Source organism: Euprymna scolopes, chromosome 15, assembly GCF_053919585.1.
Source record: "Euprymna scolopes isolate OS-2025 chromosome 15, ASM5391958v1, whole genome shotgun sequence".
NCBI classification, from domain to species: domain Eukaryota; kingdom Metazoa; phylum Mollusca; class Cephalopoda; order Sepiida; family Sepiolidae; genus Euprymna; species Euprymna scolopes.
This window is the reverse complement of record NC_136496.1, coordinates 60506607-60529549: the sequence shown is the minus strand read 5'-3', so window position 1 is coordinate 60529549 and position 22943 is coordinate 60506607. Positions and strand designations below refer to the sequence as shown.

The following is a 22943-nucleotide window of genomic DNA, read 5'->3' as shown; positions in this document are numbered from 1 at the left end:
AATAGACTTTGTAGCCTAGTGGAGGATGCCCTTTTCTCTTCACTGCAGCCTCTTTTCCACAGAAGAGACGTTCCAAGCCTGTCTCTGCTTTATCGTTATTTTCATGGCAAATGCTTGTTAGAGCTATAATCTATGGTACCCACCTCACCAAACTTTCACGAAAAACACCAGTCTAGCTGAAACCAAGATGAATAATTTCCCCTACTCTTTATCTGTGCCTAAACCTAAATATAGATTCCCTGAACAAAGATTCTTTCTTAGAACTGCACGCCTGTGGAACTCTCTTCTATTTCCCTGCTTTCCAGCTGATTACAATATGGTGGTCTTCAAGTCAAACATAAACAAGTTCTTGATGGGCCGTCCCCTTAAGTAATCCAATTTACCAAATTTCCATTACTAACGATTACTATGATATTGTCCGATTGACTGTCCACTCATTAATACTTTTGAGTGACTTCCAGGCCTTGATAAACGGTGACTCCTTTGTAAAAAAAAAATTTTTAATTATTTTTTTTTCATATTTTGTGCAGTGAAAAACAAATAAGACCTTGTCCACAGAAACAATATGTTCATCTTCACACATATCCTTATTTTCATCTGCAATCATCATCTGAGAAAAGTAATAACTCACACTTATAAATTCCAACCTAAATAAAAATTTAGGTAAGCATGTAGATATTTTATAGATAAGACTGTTTGCAGTGCAGTGGAGGTCAAAGCAGTGAAAAAGAAAATCATCAAAAATAGAGTAAGATATTAAAAGTGATGTTCTACAATAAAAATTTTTATTAATTTTTTTTTTATTTTCTCATTTTATTGTAACTTAGAATTGTGCATTCTACTGGATGCATGATATTCCCGTATCTAATACATTTTACCTGAGAGATCTTTTTAAGATTCTTACTTTCCATTTGAGTGCAACTGTTTGTATGTCTTGCACTTGGTTCACCAAGTATATTTTCCAGGTAGTTTTTGAAATTACTTTTCATGTTGCTCCTATAATAACTGAAATGATATTAAGATTTCAGTTTCTTTTCATGTCGTACATAAGACCTTGGGATCTTTTTCTTTCAGCTCTGTTTAACCAAATATTATGGAAGACACTAACTTCTAAGGTTTACTATGGTTTCATGTGTTGTATAAAGTTTGTAAGGATAGAAATATATTTTTGGATACTTTAGAAGTAAGATTCCTTTTTTCAAAATCTGATCTCTGAACACCGTTGTCACATTTGAATATGCGTTAGTTACCTGAACAAGAAAACTTATTTTCAATGCAGGATTTGAAAGTGGCATTTTCATAAGTACTCCAGCACCAGAATAGGTGCCAGCATTTTACAGTAAAGACGCACAATGCATTCAAACAGGCGATTCAATGCAATAATGTTTACCTTAAATTTATCTTTGCGAACTTTGATTTTTACTTCAAATGGAATTAAATCCATAAAACATGATGGCAAGGGTTCTCTCACTTCCTCTCCCCATTCATCACTGGTTGAGTAATTGTTCATGACAACTTCACCTTCATCATGGCGAGGGTTAAAATGGAATGGAATTTCATCACCAGATTTCAAGTTAATGAAGACTCTGAAAAGAAATATAAATATTAAAAACTTGACGGTTGTTTTATATTTTATATCAATTTTTCCAGGTCATATAATTTGAACTTCAGATATTTTGTTGAAAGCTTTTTTATTAACACTTTAAATCCACTTGCCACCGAAATTAAATCAAAAATACCATTTCAATAATCATACAAATCGTTCTTGATTTAGATATAATCATGATCTTGTTTAGTGAGAAATCTATCAAAACTGAAATTTAGTTGAATTGTGTAAGCACTAGTGATGGGACGATTCCAATATTTTTCCGATTCTGATACAATTACCGATTCCGTACTAAATTCCCGATTCCGATTCTTTATAAATCTCTTAAAATTTAACTATAAAAAGATTATTTGTCCCGATTACCATAAAAACACAACTTTTAATGTGCACATATATTTTTTTCAAATGTAAAAACAAACTTAAAAGAGTGATTCATAGATTTTAATTTTACTGGAAGTTTAAACCAATAATTATTTATTATTTTATTACTACCAACAATGGAAGATTTTTCTTGAACCAAAACCAAATAAAGATAATTAATGGAATCTTTTTTGGTATCGGAAAATCGGCACAGATTTTTCTGATTCCAATTCTCCAAAAAGTTCTGATTTTTCCGATTCCGATTAACTTTCTCAACACTAGTAAGCACAAGAATAAGGAGATCAGACTGGATATCTTTTTAAAGAAGTTGCTCCAGACAAAGCATGAAGCCACTTGATGCAAGGAGCTAAAAAGAATGAAAGATGATTAACACAAATAAGATGCCTAGTGCCTATGGTTCTTAAAATTAAAAAAAGCTACTAAAATAGGAAGATATAACTAGGTACCTAAAAAGAAAATTGCTGAAGATCACTAGACCAATGACTCAATAAGCTGGAACAAATGAAGTAGGGAATAAATTAGCCAATTCTTAACTTATAATAATAATAGTACTTGCATATATTGAAAGTTTGACACATAGGCAAAATATTCACTTAAAAGTATCTATTAGTTCAAATGCTGTTACCATTCTGATTATAGCAGATCTATCCAAACACAAAGCAGAAAAAAAACACTCCAGCATTTGATTCTTCAAATATTGATATAAAAACAAAATGTATAAACCATAGTCTAGGGCAATCCAAAGACTCCTATTTAATTGATTACTACACTAAGATATAGAGAAAATAACACTTTCCCTGGATTACTCCACTTACCTTTGATCATCTACTTATGATCTTCAGTTTTTAGCAAAGAGACATCAAGTACTATTTTTAGAGTCTTTGATACAACTCTACTGAAGATTGAACAGTCTTCCATTAGCGACCACTATAATGATTATACCAAATGGGTTTCAATTTCTGTGGAATTTTTTTCATGCAATAATTATGATTTTATCATATTTATTATGCTTTGATATTATTTGTATCTTTTTCAGTTCTTAAATATTTTCATATCAACTGTTTGCACTATTGGTTGGTTATTTATTTTGTCACGTATCACCCTTTTGCAAAATTCAATCAAAAGCCTTTAAGTCTTTCATATATTTTTTAATAGATATTTACAATGTAAACATATACTACTAAATATATTGTCATATCATACCTAGTAGATATATAAACAAATGTGTGTTTAAAAAAAATCAGTCTTGCCAAAATATTGTTTGCATAAGCTCACATGTATAAGCATCTCAGCTCTGTTGGACCTGCAAGTGTTTCATACAAAACACTCAACTAATTACTGAAACAAAAATGGAAAAGCTTGACAAACAGTTGCATGCTATGCAACTTACTATTCCTTTCAACATTTCTTTTCAGTGTCTGACACAATTAACCAAAACAAGAGTCGATATATTTTAAGTGAAAACTTTCTAGGAATCAATATTGAATCTTACCGTTCTCCATGTGGATGCATCATTCCTTTTACTTTGATGACATCTTTTGGTTGTAAACCGGAAGGAATTTCTTTCATAAAGTCATTTGGCTGAAAGGAAAAGATTAAGAGAATGTCAAGAAATACATTTACAAGTTAAAGAATGTTGTAATTTACTTGTAGCTTTGTGTGTAGTCCATAAAAAGGTTCGAAATTTATAGGCCATAAAAAGGTTTGAAATTTATAGGCCATAAAAAGGTTCGAAATTTATAGGCCATAAAAAGGTTCGAAATTTATAGGCCATAAAAAGGTTCGAAATTTATAGGCCATAAAAAGGTTCAAAATTTATAGGCCATAAAAAGGTTCAAAATTTATAGGCCATAAAAAGGTTCAAAATTTATAGGCCATAAAAAGGTTCAAAATTTATAGGCCATAAAAAGGTTCAAAATTTATAGGCCATAAAAAGGTTCAAAATTTATAGGCCATAAAAAGGTTCAAAATTTATAGGCCATAAAAAGGTTCAAAATTTATAGGCCATAAAAAGGTTCAAAATTTATAGGCCATAAAAAGGTTCAAAATTTATAGGCCATAAAAAGGTTTGAAATTTATAGGCCATAAAAAGGTTTGAAATTTATAGGCCATAAAAAGGTTTGAAATTTATAGGCCATAAAAAGGTTTGAAATTTAAGTCTGAAACTGTAATATATAATTATGGCCACTGGATCAATAAAAATATTGTTTATGTAAACAAAAGGAGATATTAATAGACATAAAATATTTATGAATTTATAATTTAGGATTTGCACAGAAGTTTCTTTTGGCTTGATAAACTTTGCGCAAACTTTATGAAAGATGTTTTGTACCACACTAAGGTGAAAGACAAAACCTAATAAAAAAAAATTAAAACTTTCTAGTGAAAACAAAGATTGAATTATATTAAGGACCAAAATTTTAATCTTCATGCACTGAAAGGGCCCATAATTATAATTGAAACAAAAAATAAGAAAAACTTCTTTTTGTAACAATATCAGATGTTATCTTGCTTTAATGGTAAAATAATAGTTTCAGTCAGCATAGTGATCATTATGTAAATACAGAGAGTTTGAATTACCTACTAAACACTATCCTTGAGTGTTTAAGGTCTGTACACAAATAAGATCTCAATATAGTTAATCCACACTGGTTTTTACAAGGAATGGTGCACCTTCTCCAAGTGATGCTACCTTAAGTAACAGAATAGAGCTGTATACGTCAGACAAGATGAATTCTTGTCCTGGAATCCAGTAAGACCAAGAGACCACAACAAAGATATACTAGAACTTTTTTAAATGACCAATTTAGGAGAGGAAAATTATGTTCTCATCTTCTTTACCAACTCAGTGTTTGAGAGGTAAAGGATAAAGTTAATGCAATATTCGAATATTAGAATATCTATGTATCTCTTATAGAAGTCAAATGTTAGCGCCAGGAAAAAGCCCCTTCATTTTTGAGAACTTTGAACTAAAATGAAACAAAAGGGAAGATATATTCTTATAATGCATGTGGATCTACTATTACAAGGAGACAAGATATGATACAGAGATTTTGAATTACCTACCAGACACTATCCTCAAGTGTCTTTGATCTCTATGTACAAGAGATTGTCAGGATAACTTGACATTAGGATATTTCACCCCATACGTAAACCTTCACCAAATATTTAAATAGTTATATGCTGGTTCATATGAGGAATGGTGCGTCTCTTCTTAGTAATGTTAACTCGAGTAACAGCACTTAGTTGGATATTCCACCAGAGCAGATAGATTTTTGTCATGGAATAGAGTAAAACCAAGAGACCACAAGAAAGATATACTATAACATGATTGCCTGGTCATTTGGAGAAGGGGTAATGTTATTCTTTTCGAACTCCACGTTTAAGGTAAAAGAGAATTTTGATTGAACTCTCAGATATTTATGTATCTCATAAAGAAATCAATTGTTTGTCCCAGAAAGAGATACCTTGATTTCTGAGAACTCACTGAAGTAAAATAAATATTCAAAACTATCAGAAAGTTTGTACTGCAGAATGATCAAGTCATCTATAGCAAAAGGTCTCCATCCACATGACCTTCAAAAAGACTTATGCATTTCCAGCATCATATTTTGTTTAATGCCAACAGGTATGTGACAACTTTTTGATATTGACTTTAAAAGAAACCTATCTCCAGCTAGTTCTTTATTTATCCCCCTTTCTCTCAAAACCATCATTATCACGTCTTCCCCTATTTTCTTAGGCCCTCCTCTGCTGACTGACCTTGCTACTTCAATTATCCTACATCTATTAACCCAACAACTCCTCTATATTCCTAAATGTGAGGAAACAAAGTCTATTCTGCAAACTATTTGAATTTGATTACCTCCGAGATTACGCATCCATCATATCATTCGCATATCGTTTCTCTCCATGAAAGACATCTTCAAATCTCACTGGCCAGGTTTCACTTGCATATATCATCACACTACACACACATGCCCAATAGAATCCTCTTGGTCAGCAACAGTAATGCTTTGCTGGTTAGTAATGACAGAAGTTCATTTAATCTATTCCATCAACTTCTAACTCATGCTATCACATGAACACCAGCTCGTTTTTTAACAATCTTTTTTAAACAATCTTTTTCAAAGTCAACTTCCCAGGTGAAAAGTCACGTATATTTCTATTTTGCTTCAAACGTTGGAGATTTCAGAAATTAATAAAAAAAAAAAAAAAAAAAAAAAGAAAAGAAAATATACATACCAGAGGTTCCAAGTATTGTACACTTGCAATGCTCACAGAGCCCTTAATGTGGAGATATCTCATTTCATGAACACCACAACGGTATGGGTATACAGCAAAGAGCTTGTGATCAAGGAAAATCTGTTCAACAGAGTAAATCAGAAGCATTATTTGATGTAAAAGTTTAAGTCGCATTTTAAAGTATTAGTTTAGACATGTTTAAATGACAAGTTTATCATCAAAATTAGTTGCCAAAATATAGGATATATGATTAGGATACAATAAATCTGACAAGATGAAAGTGACATTGCATCGTTTAAAATTTATGTTCAAACTAGCAGGGCTACTCGGCGTTTCTCAGGACCATATAAACAATGAGAAAATTGAAGTTGATTTGGAATATATTTGTTATTCTTAGGATAGAGGAATTTTTAAAGTCTATCATTTGCTATTTTGAATAAAAGAATATTTTGCCTTTCCTAGGACGAGTATTACACATGTAGTAAATACTATAGCTCCAAGATGAACTCTTTTATGTGATAGAATATGATAGGAAGTAAAAAAATAAAAATAAAAACATTACTACAACTTGGCAGGGAGCTGGATCTGGTAGCACCAGGAAGCACAGTAAAAACTTTTTTAAATCATCAGAAGATAAAACTGGTTAGGTTCCTTTTCATCTCACACAGAACAAATCTGGCAGTTGTGTCATTCTTTTACAAAAAGACATTTAAAAAGAAATTTACCCTCATTCCTTCTTCAGTTGCAACAAACATCAGGTTAAACATTGTCCAAGGCCTGAAAGGGTTGTATTCGACAATCTGTTCCTCTCCCCATCCATCATTATAATTGTTAAGGACAACGGTTTCACCATCAGGACGAGGGTTAAAATGGAGACCAATGAAATCATCATTCTCTCCTTCATAGCAAAAATTGAATGAAAATCTGAATAGACAAGAAAGAAAATATATTAAAATAACTTCACCATTTGTCATTTTCTAACATTGAAATCATTGGAACTCAAAACTAGATTATTTTTATATAGAAAGTAAAATCATTTTATAAAAAGCAGAAATTTATAATTATGGATGTCCCAAATTATTTATAAGTTTCCTTCACATCTACTAAACACTAAATCAGTCTAGTAAGACTAAAACCAGTGTTAGGACACAGACATAGAACATGAAACAAATTTAAACAATGCCAAGTTAAATGAATTAGATAGAAAAACAGAAAAAGATGCGAATATAGGCAGCAAATAAAAAATACCTCTAAAGTCTGTTTTTCAGCACAGTTTAAACGAGATAATGTCAGAGCTATGCTTAATACACATGAACAATAAAACATGTTGGATAATCAGATTTCAAGAGGCTTCTGCAAAAGTAGTCATGTTTTACAAACCAAAGCACTTTAAGTCCTCAAAATACCGTTTTGTTCAGAAATGAATTTACTTTCAAATGAATTAATGATATACATTACATATTTTTAGAGTTTTAAGCAAATAAAGTGATAAACATTAGCTCATAGTGTCAGTCCGAGTCCTTAGTTATGGATGGTTTCTAATGTTTTCAAATGGGATTTTCTTGGCTGTTCCATAGATGAAACAGCCATAGTCTAGTTTTGATTGAATTAATGTTCTGTAGAGTTTTATTAGAACTTGTCGGTCTGCTTCCCACTTCCAATCACTCATTAATTGAATTGATTTATTGCATTTGACTCAAATATTTTATGTGAGGTTTGTAGGTTAGTTTTTTGTCAAAGACAATGGCTAAGAATTTATGTTCAACTATTTCTGTATTATTGAGTTTAAGAGTGGGATCCAGATGTAGTTTTTGTTGCTGGCAAAAGTGCATGCGTTTTGTTTTAGTTAGAATTTGAAGTTATTTTTGTTGACCCACTTATTTTGAGAGATTGTAGTTGACGTTCTATCTTGTAGACGTGTTTGGATCTGTAACAGATCCGAAAGTTGTCAACATATAGAAACATATAGAAAGGGGTCTACTCCAGGGTTTAAAGTTTTGTTATACTGTTCATTTTTATGTTGAATAGTGTGGGTGATAGTACATTTCCCTATGGGACGCTCATTTCCTGCTCATAGAATGTCAGTAGTTTGCCTTTGAGGCCAAAGTTGTATAGATCTCACATTATACCATATTTCCATGTGGTACTGAATGCTTTCTCGAGATCAAAGAAGATTGTAGTTAGCTGTTTTTCTGATAAGTGCTTCAAAGCAGAATAGATGATCTATGATGCTACGTCCTTTTCTGTAGCCTGATTAAAAATCTGTCGTTACTTTCAAGTATCATGTTAGTCTGTTATTGACCATTCTTTCTAAGTCTTATAGAGACAACTGGTTAGAGAAATAGGTCTGTAGTTGGAGGTATTATACAAGTCCTTACCAGTTTGGGGTAATGGAATGGTTTTGGCTTTTTTCCAGGAGCTAAGTATGTTCCCACTGGACCAGATGTTGAAAATGTTTAGTAGAAGTTTATTTGAAGGATCTGGCAGTAGTTTAAGGAATTCATAGTGTATATTGTCAGATCCTACTGCAGTGTTGTGAGATTGACTGTGTGAGTCCGACAATTCAGTCAGAATAAAAAGTTAAATTGTATGTTTCTATGTTCTTGGAGTGAAAGTCAAAGTTTACTTTTTCATATTAAAAATATAATTGGATCACATATGGTCGGATCTATTGTAGAATATTTTCCTGAGTATGAGCACATGTATGTTGGGGATTGGTTATAATGAAGGCAAAGATCATTTTTGTTCATAAATCCTTCCAGCTTTCTGCCTTTTTGATTAGTTTATTAGATTAGATTGAGCTTTGGCAGTTAAAAGTATTATAAATGGTGTGGGGAGTTGTTTAATTATATTTTGTAATTCATTTTCTTTTATTTTCTCACTGGGAGGAATGTATATGGAACAAATCTTTAACAATTTTTACAGCTGATGCCTGTAGGTTTTAAGTTCTATGTGGCTATGAGGTACATCATTCCGAACTAGGATAGATGTACCTCCTGAAACGCAAACATCAGTTATTGATGTAGTTATATTCTTGATATTTTTTAATGTTTATTTTTTGGTCATCTTTGAAAAATGTTTCTTATAGACAGATAATGACTGGATTCAATTTTGTTATTGGCAGCTGTAGTTCGTTGCGGTTTGCTTTTATTCCTCTACCATTTTATTGTAGAATCTTATGTGTGTTGTATTGTTGTACTTCTATTTGAGTCATTGGACAGTTTCATGTGTGTTTGTGTATTTATAAGCTTTTTAGGAGGAGGGTAGCGTATCCACAATTAAATGTCCTTGTAAATATCACGTTAATAAAAGGGAGATAACCGAATGGTACAGGAGTTATGGCCCCTGGGGCATCCGAGTACTAAATCACTTTAAATTTTATTATAGCTCGAAACACGCGTTTGTTTTTTCTCTCCGCAATCTATATTCATTGTGACATACTCACCGTGGTAATCGATATTTAACCAATATCGATATTTAACCAATATCGATTACCTCTCTGCAAAACATCACACATGAAGTTATTTAGTTTTCCTCTATTTCCATCTCTTTAGAGGGTTTGTCTTTTGTCAGTTTGTGTCTTTGATGAAATGTTTTGCCGAGTGTTTTCCTTTTTTTGTTTGGATCTGGATGTCGATCTGGGTCTTGCTTGAGATGTTGTTGCTTTGGCTTCTTGTTCATTTTTTCCATCATGATTACTTGTGTTGGTTTTCTTTTTTATCCAGAATGTTTTCGGTTTCCATTTTTTCTAGTATTTGGAATCCGTTTTGAGTATCTATTGTTTGGTTTTCTTTTCTGGGGCATTCTTTATTTGCTGTTTTATCATTATTTATATTTTTATTAGTTTCTGGTGATTGTTTTGTTGGTTTCTGCGATATTTTTTTTAATGTCTCTGTTGTAAATGAAATCTTTGTTTGGATTTATTATTTCTATTGTTTTGTTATCCAAATTTAACTATTTTTCTTTTAGGCTATTTTGAAATTCTGGCCATTATTTAATGTTTAATGTAATCAGTTTGTTTATCAGTTCCTTATATTGATCATGTATTTCATTATGTTGGCATGGTTTAGTTGTCTTTGTTGTCGCAGCATATGTGTTGTCTTTCAAGTACGTATCAACTATTTTTCTGGCTTCTGAGAAAGTATTTTTTGTACTTTACTTCCATTATTTCTTTTTCTATTTTATGTTTTACACAATTTAGAGAAAGCCGAGTGATCTTCTCTGCAGCACAGTTCACTTCATTTACGCATTGTTCTTCGGTGTGGTCTGGCTCCATTGCTGCATTTTCCACATTCTTTTTCCTTTACAGACTTCTTTATGATGTCCAAATTTTTGGCAGTTGAAACACCTTAACAGAGCTGGAACAGTTTGGAATTATAATTTGGTTGATGTTTTTTAAGGGTTTTCAATATCAAGTTGAATGTGTAGACAACAGGGATATGGTCACTACCACAGTCTGCTCCTGGCATAGATTTTGCCGATTTGATTGGATTTCAGAAGTGAAATTGGATCAAGATGTAATTGATCTGGTTGCGCTGTGTTGCCTGGACTCATTCATGTCCACTTTCTTCATTTTATAAGCATCTGATGTGAAATCTCCTTTCCAACTCACCTCTGCAAATCCTAAAATATCAATATCCATTTTTTTCACTTCACTTTTAACATTGTCAAATTTGCCGACCTGGTGCAGGCTTCTTACATTCCATGTTGCAATCCTCTTTGGTTTATTCTTTGTTGGTTGTCAGAGAGCAGTTTGATGATGATCAGGTGCCATTTGTCTATCATGGTAATCCTTACTGAGCGTGGTGTTCTGATTCAGAACTATTCACACTGTTTCCCCGAATAAAGAGTTTGATGTATTGTCATAGCTTCCTTTGCAGTTGTATAGACAGTAGTTTGCAGTTTCTTTCTGCTTGAGCAGTGCCCATAATGGGTGATGGTCCTGAATATTCTACCCAGAGGTATATTCTGCTCAGCACAACAGAATATTAAACCATGAATAGAATTATTATATATTCTGTTTGCTTTCATAGTCCATCAGTCACCTGCTTTCCATGAAATCATGTTACCCTGATCAGGGGGGGGGGCTAAAGTGGGTTATCACTACCCATGATATTTGTTTAATTGAACTAAATTAAATAACCAAGAAGATAAGTTAATGGCAATATAAATGCAATGATATACACATTTTTTTTTTCATTTTCCTTATATATATATATATATATATATATATATATTCGACAGTAAAGAGTTACAAACAGCCAACTCTTTCAGAATGAGACTTTCTCAGGCGACCCTGAACCATCTGATGCTAAAGAAAAAACAAAAAAGCGAGCTCTTCAAAAAACTAAAGGTTATAAGTTGTGAGCTCTCTAAAAAAAAAGGATTTTAAAAAATGGAGAAGTCATATTTCCACCTTTTTGGAAAATTGGTCAAAATATTACAATTTATATCAACAGTTCGATATATAGACAATTTAAATTTGAAGTTATTAAAATTAGGGCGTATTTCACCAGAACAGTAGATTGTGTTGATCAGTGGGAGGTTGATTCATACTGGACAGAGTTTCCTTGTGTCTGTTGATAAGCTAATTGTTGCATGTCTGTCGTGTGGCAAAGAAAGTTGAAGGGTTGAGAGAGGGGATGGACTTAATAAAAAAAAAAAAAGGCGAGATAGAAAGACTAGTCAATAATCGATTAAGTCGAAGAAATATGGAGATAAAGAGATTAGGAGGGGGGAATTGAGAGAGAGGAGAGAAAGAAAAAGAAAGCTGAAGTCTCGCCTTTGAGATAAAGTATAAATCGTTAAGCATAAGTAGACTCATATACATATACACATCGAGGCATATCAGCATACATACATACATGCACGTACATACACAAACATACGTATACAAATACACACACACAGACATATATACACAAACATTGTAAGTAAATAATTGTAACATTAAATTTATAAAATTAAGTTATTAGTTAATGGATTATATTAAACTTTATGATCAAAGATCGTTATAGAGTTATGAGAATTTAAAAATTTAATTCGGGTACATACACACACACACGCGGATATATAAATGCATATGTGTACGCATTTTATTATTCCTTTCAATTTGAAAATTATTAAAGCAATTAGCTATATTATCACATTATTGTATGCATTATATAAGGTGTTCATTTTATCATATTATTGAATGTTATATAAAGGTGTTAATTTTACCGGTGATTAATTTAATTAATAGTGATTAAAATTAAAATTATATTACTTTAGCTGAGTTAGGTAACGTGCATATATTATCACGGGTGTAAACTAGCAAGCGACTTCTTAGTCATAATGTTCGCTGTTTGATACATATTAGATTAAAAGCATAGGGAGAATAGATAAGTATTATTTAACTTAATGTTTAAAATATCCTTGGGCTTTTTTTTTTTTTTTTGTACCTGTAAATATAAATTGGAGTTTGGGGGAGGGGGTTCAGGTTTAGTTTATAGATTAGAAAATTCAAGAGCTGGAGATTTATACAATACATAATAAATAATGGTAAACTACACATATACACATGCATATACTTAACATACATTTACATAAATATATCCATACATACGCACCTACACATATACACCTATAGACACAAAAAATAGGATAAATAAAAATACAATAAAACCCTTAAATGCATTAATTTTAATAATCAGCAAACCTTATTGGATCTAAAACATTTTCCTCCTTCTCAGCTAATATATATATATATATATATATATATATATATATATATATATTTTTTTTTTTTTTTTGAAACATACTTTTCAGGAGGAAAAGTACAGAAGTTATATACTGGTAGATATACATATATATAACATTAAAGTTAATTAGATTAGGTTAGAGAAAGGAATGGGTATAGTTATGTCTATGTTTATAATATAGATGAAAAACAAATATAGGCACGCATTGACATAAAATGTGTACAGAATTCATAGGATACACATATATAACATAAAATAGATTCGTAGGGTACATATACATAACAAATATGAAGGAGTCTCTGAAATGAAAATATATAGTTATTTAAGGTTACATAAGTTTGCATAGATGGGCAGGTACTTAGTATAGTTGAATCATGGATGGGGTGAAAAAAGTATATGGGTAGAAGGAAATAATTATCATCCAACAATATGGAGCATAATGTTTTATAATACATAGAAATTGAGAGTATGCACATATTATATATGTATTTAAGTAGTGTCTGTATTTTCAGTTTAAATTTAGGTTACTAAGGAGGTGCTTCTTATAGTGTTTGCAATTGGTAGTTTTCACATTTTTTATTTAGGAGTTTATCCATCTGCCTAAATGTTGTAATATATAGATTCTCATTAAGGCATAGGTAGCAATGTGAATTTATAAACGAACAGGTGTTTGCTCTCTTAAGGATATTCCAATTTACAACTGGTGATGATCCCCATTCAATGAATTCATTACAGTATTTAGATAATGATGGTCTGTCTGTATAGTTTGGATTTTCAAAGGAGCATTTATGTCATGTCTATCTTTCTTTGAATATGTTACTCGCCATGTCAATATAATATCTTATTATCCAGGGTTTCTATAATATAAAATAGTAGCTTTTTAAACAATTGAGGCTATTAAGCAGTTTCCTTTAAGGGGGCATTCAGACTGTCTCCCACAATTGAAGGATTTAATTACTCTAGGTCTATTTCTATTTATACCATTTATATTTTGTTATATTTTTTAATTATTTTTTCTAAATTATCACTACAACTTAATTTGATAGTATTTTTATTAAAGATTTTCAGGGGTGGGATGCCTTTTGATAGGTTTTAAAAATGTATTGCATGGGTTAGTTTTAAGCATCATTATTAAAAGGTTGCATAAACCAGATTATTTTCCTTTTTCTGTTTATTTTAGGTGTACTATTGGAGGGTCTTGGTTCGATATATTCTAGTTGTGTATTTTTATAACCACTTTATGGCAGAAATTTTTGTTGGAGGAGTTGTTACTAATCCTTTTGCTAATTTACTTGGGTATGTGTTTAATAATAGAGTTAGAGTGGTTAGATAGTGGGTTAACAGATGGGATTCGCATTCTTCTTATATGGTTCATAACACCCCTTCCTTAAATCTAAGGTTACATCCCAAAAATTAACTATTTGTTTATTAGAAACAATATCAACTTTTAGTTTGATTTTCTGAAATTCATTGAGGATGATTTTATTCATTCTCTTGCATTTAGGACCGTTAGAGTCTTTTATAATCAGAAGCTCATCATCTCAATATAGACCGATGTTTTCAACTTCAATGGTCCTAGTTAGGTTATATAAAATATACAAACTCAGTAGATCTGTCATTTCAACTGAATTCAAAAAGCCCCTCAACATGTCAAATTGGCCTTTCTTGTTTACTACTGCTTTCTGCACTTTCTGATGATTCCAATCTCGTCCTTAAAAATATCAGAGAAAAGCTTTGCAAATTCAATCACCGCAGTAGTAGTAGTTTTCAATGTCAAATTGTAAGAAGGAACGATAGTTATTATTTATGTTTGAGAACCACTTAGTCATATCAGTTGTATTTATCGAAAGGTCAAGTTTGTATGTAGATTTAATTTGCCTGTTGATTCTATCAAGAATATTTTTGCTGATCTTACCTATTTCAGGTCTAGTTGGATTAAAAATCAACAACCACTACAGTTTATATATTATATATACAATGCTGGCAAAAAGAAAGTCCGCACTTGTAATTTGTTCAAAAGCTGATAAGCTAAATTTAATGTAACTGTTTAAACAACCTATACCTCATTTGATTGACCTTTTATTCCTCTATAATTTTAAGTGTTCATATTTGACTTTTAATTAAAATATTCTAGTTTCACGTCAATTTAAAAAAAACAAAAAAAACTTCAAATTGAGGAGGCAAAAAGAAAGTCCGCCACAACAAATTCTCTTAAACCCAGCTTAAATTATCGCCCTTAAATCAGTTTAAAATATCCACCAACAGGCAACAAAGCATCTGTAATCGTAATTGTTGTTGTTCCAGGTTATACAACGTAACATTTAGTCCATATGCCACGATTTTCTTAGTGATCGTTAGGAGCTCATTAATCTCCACCTTTCTGGTTTATCCAATCGAGAAATCGTCCGCAGATTGAAATGTGATGAGAAAACGGTACGAAAGACTGTGCAAAAGCATCAAATCTATTGCAGTGTTTGTGATGCCCTTAAATCTGATCATGCTATAGTTACTTCTTATAGGGAAAACGATGCTATCAATATTCACAGTCTAAGAAACAGATTTGAAACGGCTCCCCAAATCCAACAACAGTGCAATCTTGTTAAAAAGTGCTCTCTTTCTACTGTCAAGAACAGATTAAAGGAATTTAATTTGTGAGGATATCTTGCAAGACGCAAGCCAATGATTTCTGTAAAGAACAGAAAGTGCTGTCTGGACTTCATCAGATGCAATGAAGATCATGACTCTTCATATTGGTCAAAAGTGCTGTTTAATGATGAAAGCAAATTCAATAGGCTAGGCAGTGATGTCCGTTGGTGGAAAGACAAAGAATTTAATCCTAGGTGCTCAGTTTCAACGCTGCAAGGTGGTAGAGTTCAGTTTTGATGTGGGGCATTATTAGTACTAATGGTCCAGGGCCTATAGTTCGCTTGCAAGGTCGAATTAATTCGACCAAGTACATTAATATGTTGACTGAGCATTTTCTACACTACTTTGGTCGGAATTTGGATGGTAATCCCATCTTCATGCAGGATAATTCTCCCATTCACACAACTGCCAATTTCAAGAGGTTCCTGGAAGAGCACGATATTTTGTGTTTGAATTGGCCTGCACAATCTCCAGACCTCAATCCTATCGAAAACGTATGGCATTACATCAAGCAACACCTATGCAATGATAAAATTTGAAATTTGGAAGAACTTTGGACAAAAATTAAAGAAAAGTGGGATGCCTTTTCCCCGGAGTATTGCTGCAGTCTAATTCAAGGAATTCCCAAAAGATTGCAGGCTGTCGAATTGCAGAAAGGCTATGCTACTAAATATTAACTAGTTCATTGTGTTCCTGTTGTATTTGTGTTGGATTAATGTCAGAAAGTTCATTTAAATAACAATTTTCCATTGTGAGGACTTTCTTTTAGCCTCCTCAATTTGAAGTTATTTCTTTTTTAATTGACATAAACACTAGAATATTTCAATTAAATGTCAAATATGAACACGTAAAATTATAGAAGAATAAAAGGCCAATCAAATGAGGTATAGTTTGTTTAAACAGTTACATTAAATTTAGCTTGAACTAGACTACCTGTGACCCGTTGGGTCAGTATGTTATATTAGCTATGGAATTAATGTATGAGCGTGATACTTGTGACATAAAGAAAATAGATTTTGTGACATAACAGAAACATTTCTATGGAAATATATTAAAATAAAAAAAGAATATAGATAGATTTCTACGAGTTGTTCTGTTTATAATTGTTTATTTAAAAAAAAAAAAAAAAAAAAATTTCCAGCCATTGAATTATAAGTGGTTTGCCATACTTATAGGTAAATGTGCACTTAAAGTTAAATTAAAATTTTAATATATTTTTTAATTTAAACACAAAAAAAACAATTGGGACACTGAAAACGTACACGGTAAAACCATATGTTTTATTATCATGTTGATTATTTATTTATGTTGGTCGTGTAGAGGAAAATGTATGAATATTTTTTAAGGTGTATTAAAAAATGGAGAATAATTTTTTTAAAAAACTATAGGTGGTGGGTAAATCGCCTTTGTAAAATGCTCTTATGATTTTCAATGGATTAAAGTTGATTTCTTTGTAAGAAAATTGGACTAAAATAATTTAAACGTAATACGAAAATGAACGATGTAAAAAAAAAAAAATCCAGAAAGTATTAACAATTGTTTATTTGGATAATTTAAACGTGAAAAAAAAAAAAAAAAATTGGGACGCTGAAAACGTACACAGTAAAACAATGTTTTATTGTCGCATTGATTATTTGTTAATGTATGCATGCACAACCAGATGGTGGGTTACAACACCCGTTACAAGATCATTTGAGTTTTATAATTATATAGATTTGCAGTTTTTTTAAAAATTACAAGTACGGAGTTCTTTTTGCCGCCTGTGTGTTTAAACTGTAGTAGTTGTTGATTTTTTTTTCTGCTTTTATAGATATCCAAACATTAAAAATATGTTCAAACTTGAGCACGCAATGGCCAATGAACAATTGATGAACGTTGGATCTTTTGGAAATAAGGTATTTTTTTTTTGTATAAACTTTACATATTGATTTCTTTAAAAAAAACTTAATTTCAGTTGCTGTTATTGCTGTTGTATTTTTTTTTTTTTTTTTTTTTTTTTTGAAAACAGACACCCAGGATTTTCAACCGGCGATTCACAGAGTAAAAAATCGAATAACGAAATGACCAAAATAAAAACAAAGTTGTTTTTTTTACCTTCACTTGCTGTTGTATCTTATAAAATAGTGATGCTAAGGATTTCCAACCAGTGATCCGCAAAGTCAAGAATGGAATAACAAAATGGTGATAACTTTTCAATTTTTTCTTTTCTATTCACTCGATAACTAAGAATCTTGGCAAGTTTCTTTCGCCTATAGATGGTATAGTTTTCTTAGTTTAGGATCTTTTCTCATCATCTGAGCTAGAGACGTCAGAGTTACTAGAATGGTTTCTACAAGCATTAATGATTATTTCTGGACCAGATAGGGTAGGAGAGAAACAAATATATAATGGTTCCAATTAATTAAGAGTAAAACTGAAGCATCAGATAGTTAAAATAATAGTTTTGTAAATATTTTTAAAATACAGTAATAGAGAATATAAGAGAAGTGCAGTATAGATTCTCCCAACTTTTGTGAAGTGATGGATTTTTATACATTTTCTTTTCAAAATGAATGCAGCTTGTTCATTACAACACTTGCTCGATAAAAATAAATTTCAATTTTTTCTAATGCACTAATGGGAGGATGATCCAAACAAATACCACTTGTAAAAACGTTTATGATATCTGAATGAATATCTTTTTTTTTTTCATTTATTAACTAAAACGGCTTGCTGTTATTTAAAACAAAAATACTAATCTTTAGAAATATTATTGCATGACTTTAATAAATTTTTGTTAGGTGTTATTCACTTACATTTTTTTTTTTACTGACCCATTTAGCATAATGTTGAGAGTGTTCACAAATGGGCCAGGAGACTTGGTTGAATCATACCAACCACTACTAAAATGATACTTTATAAAATTCAGCATTATTAGAGAAGGTTTAATAGTAAGTGGAGTAATGCTGAAAAAGAAGTGGTGTCCTCCCCCTACACTTCAGTGTAGTAGGTAATGAAAAGGAAGCCTTCCAACTACCCTTGACTATGGTTGACCACTGTATCGTTTGTTTAACTTAATTTCATTGTTCTATTCCCTTGTACATATGCAATAGTTTTTTTGATATTAACGGAATTATCCAAAACCAGTCTTAAAATATTGTGTTCATTAATTCGGAAGTAATTTTAATGAAAACTTAGTTTTTTTAAATTATAATAATAGATACATATTAAAGATATATAATACAGAAAGATTACTTAGAACTAGATTAATAACAAGATTAACGCGTTTCAATAAAATATTTTCATGACATCAATATGCAGATAAAAAATAATGTACAGCTGGGTCCACAATCAAAGGAAACAAATCCATTTATCCAATTCCAATGAAAAAAAATGCCATTAGATTTATTGACAATTTTACATGTTGTATGCAGATGTGCTTGCCATGCAAAGGTGCACATTTCTAGCATGTTATTGAAAGACAATGAAAAACAAGGCTGTTTATTAGTCCATTTTTAGGTAAAGGTGGGTTCACCCTATATACTTTCATTAGAAAATAGATGCAGACATAATTGCTTAAGGTAAAATATAGTTTTGATGCCTTTAACAAAGAAATACGTTAAAAGTTCTACTTGTTATTGAATTGAATATAAGAGCGAGTTAAGTTAATCCTGTGAATAACAAGACATTCTACTCAATTAAAAATGTAAGAAAATCATTTGAAATAAGAAGTTAAAACTAAGAGGGAATCGTAAAATACATAATGTAGTTTTTGTTAAAGAGACGTTATCTCTATTATAATATTTTTATATCTCAGTGCTAAAGTAAGGAGGAAGTATTTGATGCACAACTTGCATTATCATGCAGTTAACAGCATTCATAAAAGCATTTTTAACTAAAAAAAAAATAAATAATAATCTTTCAAATTTTTAGAAAAATATTTTAACAGAATCAATATTAATCTGTTTAAGCTTTTGCCTTATGAAAACGGTAATCATTTTGCAGAAGGAAAATTTATTTTTATAGATTTTCTCATCGGTTCAAGAAAGTTGAATAAAGGCTCCAGATAAATCAAGCTCTTTTTACAAACAAAAAAAATTTTCCAATAAAAAAAACAAACAAAAAAAAAACAATGAATGATACTAAAATAAACATATGCAACATTTTTCATTTTATTCTTTTTTTATAAAATAAATTTAAAACCAAAATGTGTAATGCAAAAGACCATTTAATTTGCATGCATTTTAAATAAACAGATTTAGCTTGGCATTCTAGTGCAAAACTTAACATTATGTGTGCATGTTGGTTCATTTTTTAGTGCACCCATTTTTATCCAATATTTTCAACACCATATTTTCATGCAACATATTGAAATGAAAACTTTTACAAATATTCTTGTATTATAAATTCTTAAAAACATCAATTTTATATTTTAAACCAAAAGTCAATAAATTATATTCTTAAATGCAAAGACTTGTTTGAAATTAAATTGGACAGGACATGCGTTTCACAAAAACATCGAAAACAAAATAAAAACTGACACTGAAAAATTTTTTAAGGTGAATTAAAAAAAGCATTTCATGCCAATGATTCAAACTACTAAAATAATTAAAACTATCAAAGTAGAAGGAATGAAGTAAGTGAAAAGATAAAAAAGAATTAAATGGATGCATAACTAAATTTATTAAACAAATTTTCTTTAATGTCTTTAAAAAGAACCTTGACTCCTAAGTTTATTTCTTCAAATCTTTATACTCTTAAAATAAATCATTGGCAGATTATTTCATGCTAGTGATTGCTTGCTCAAAACAAAATTATATATATATATATATATATATATATATATATATATATATATATATATATATATGGCATAAGCCTGGCCAGTACAAAGTGAAAAGGATAGTGTCTGGAACGAGATTCTTCCTAGCTGATGAGTTCTGTAGCTGAAGAAGCCAATTTTCAATTCATAGACATGACCGACATCTTTTATCACTGGCTGTGAATTTTCTTTTCTCAGTGCTAGCAAACCCACTAAGCATTAGGTTTTTCAGCTTTTGTGATGAGAAGTTACATTTAAGGGCGAATCTAATTTGGTTTTTGTATCTTATGCCGCACTGATTTATCCTATTTCATTGGTAAATTCTCCATGTATGGGGCTATATGTGTTCTTGTCTTAAATATACATAATCATTTCAGTTTAGCCGACACTGAACAAGAATGACCTAAAGTTGTTTGCTCTTTAACAAAACTCTGTGTAAAGTCATTTCAACACCCTTCTTAAATCAAATATGAAAGTTCCTATACAATCTATTTGGCTCACTTATCACTAGTCTGTATCTTATGAGTTTAATGATAGTAAATCGAAAGCTTAACCCCATCACCCCCACTCTGTTTAAATGACGTTTACATAAAACTTTATATCCGACATAATGATGTACTCTGATTTGCTTACAAGTCGATTTTAGAAAAAAAGAATAGCATATGAAAAGAATAAAATTTTATTTTGCATTAAATGTCAATTAAATAATTTTAAAAATATATATCTAAATTAGTAGATGCAAAAGTTCGGGCTATTTCTTGCACTAATAGTGAAAACAAAACTACCTATTTAAAGTTAATTCAACTGACGCATCATCATCATCATATATATATATATATATATATATATATATACACACACACACACACACTGCTTATGCAACAGTTGCAAGTTTAAATACTTTACATATTGGTTTGGAAAGGATATTTTATTATTATTGTTTCGTTTTTTTTTTTGTTTTGTTTTTTTTCCAAGAAATTGGTATCGAAATTATCAAAACATTAACGTTCCTATTTACAATGCCTTCCCTCGGGACAGAGTTAGACACCAGGGTCGTTCTTAAACGTGGAGAAAAGGAACAAAAATTAAAATTGTCTCAGTCGTGAAAGATTTCTCCTCCACTGACAGAACAAGAAATTGAAGTGCAGTATCTGAAGAACAGATGGTATTTATTTGCTCCCCCACCGAGCAAATTAGGCACAAGGCCAATGTTTAATGTGAGGAGTGAAGGGAGGGGGAAGGGAAAAGGGGACCAGCTCCCGAGAGGTGGGAAATGGGAGCTGGTTAAAGGTCAGGCATGTGGGGTTGCCCCCACATCTGGTCTTTGCTAGTCATAGCTAGTCATAGCTTGCAGCATCTGAAGAACAGATACTACACTTTGATCTTGTCCCGAAGGCCATTAATGTTTATCATTGAGATTTTTGCCTAGAGTTTAGAAAAAAAAAATATGAATCAAATGTTGAATTAATGTTTCAAGCATTTTAATTTATGGACTTTCAAAAGCAATATCAAACTGGGAAAGCCAGGTATTAGTAGTTTATAAAGGCAGAACAGCTTAAAAATTTAGTGTCTAATCAATGACATCCCATTTCAAATATATTAAATAACTCTGAAAGATGTTTAAAAAGCGAAAGTGTTTATAATTACTGTTTTATTTTTAAATACATTCCTGAAGAATTAAGTTTCATTCAAACAATATGAAAATATTTTTAAAATAATGAACGTTTGAAAAAGACATTCAACTTTTTAATAATAAGTCTGTTTAAATTATTTGGAGATTGCAGCATTTTCAGTCAATCAGCATTAACCGATTCACAAAAGTATTTTTCGTTCGAGGATATCTTGAAAATTACACCCATATTGCTGTCTATGTATTCTACGTTTCGTTTTGGAAAAGTTATCAATTTCGATAAAGACTAATCTTAGAAAATCAGATTAAACAATGAAACCAATACGTTGTAAAAGGGGGGCAACTCTAAGAACAATTTAAAGAGTTATTTCCCTATAAATAAATACAGATGTATTAAAATAATTCTAAATATTTAAACTATTTAATTAGAAACGTTATCATTTGTATATTTTTTTAACACAGCTAGTGAGAAGGAAACAATGATATTCATTTTGTTGCTATGATCAGTTTTAAAAATTTGAAAAATAAAAACATTTGTAAAATTGAAAGAAATCAGAAAGAATGCGAAGTATATTATAGAAACCGTAAGCATACTAATAGTTATCTCCCTTACATAAGTAAGTAATACATAATTATTTCCCCTAGGTGAGTAAATTTTTCAGATTAAATTAAACGAAATTGAAACAAATGCATAAAATGCTGTGTATATTCAGTTCAAAAGCAAAGGATTTGTTTTTATTGTATGAATAATAAAAAAAAAAATACAATTCTCATGCTATTTATTTTCATAAACAACCAATATCATTCAACCACGGTAGTGGTTGAATATATGCTTAAGTCCGAAATTGAATAAATCGAAACACATTCAAACCCCCACCACTAATTCCATTCGCA

The 22943-nt window shown here is 30.9% G+C and overlaps 1 protein-coding gene across 2 annotated transcripts in view; it reads right to left on the bottom strand.

Annotated features, from left to right (window-relative positions):
- The window catches only part of LOC145293841 (galectin-4-like), a 115530-nt gene that overhangs the window by 16820 nt on the left and 75767 nt on the right, over window positions 1-22943 (bottom strand). For both annotated transcript variants that reach the window (XM_080140514.1, XM_080140515.1), the window contains 4 exons: window positions 6958-7156; window positions 6233-6352; window positions 3480-3568; window positions 1391-1586 (listed from right to left, as the gene is read on the bottom strand). In XM_080140514.1, the coding sequence (XP_079996640.1) occupies window positions 1391-1586; window positions 3480-3568; window positions 6233-6352; window positions 6958-7156 (604 nt within the window). The remainder of the gene's footprint in view (window positions 1-1390; window positions 1587-3479; window positions 3569-6232; window positions 6353-6957; window positions 7157-22943) is intronic.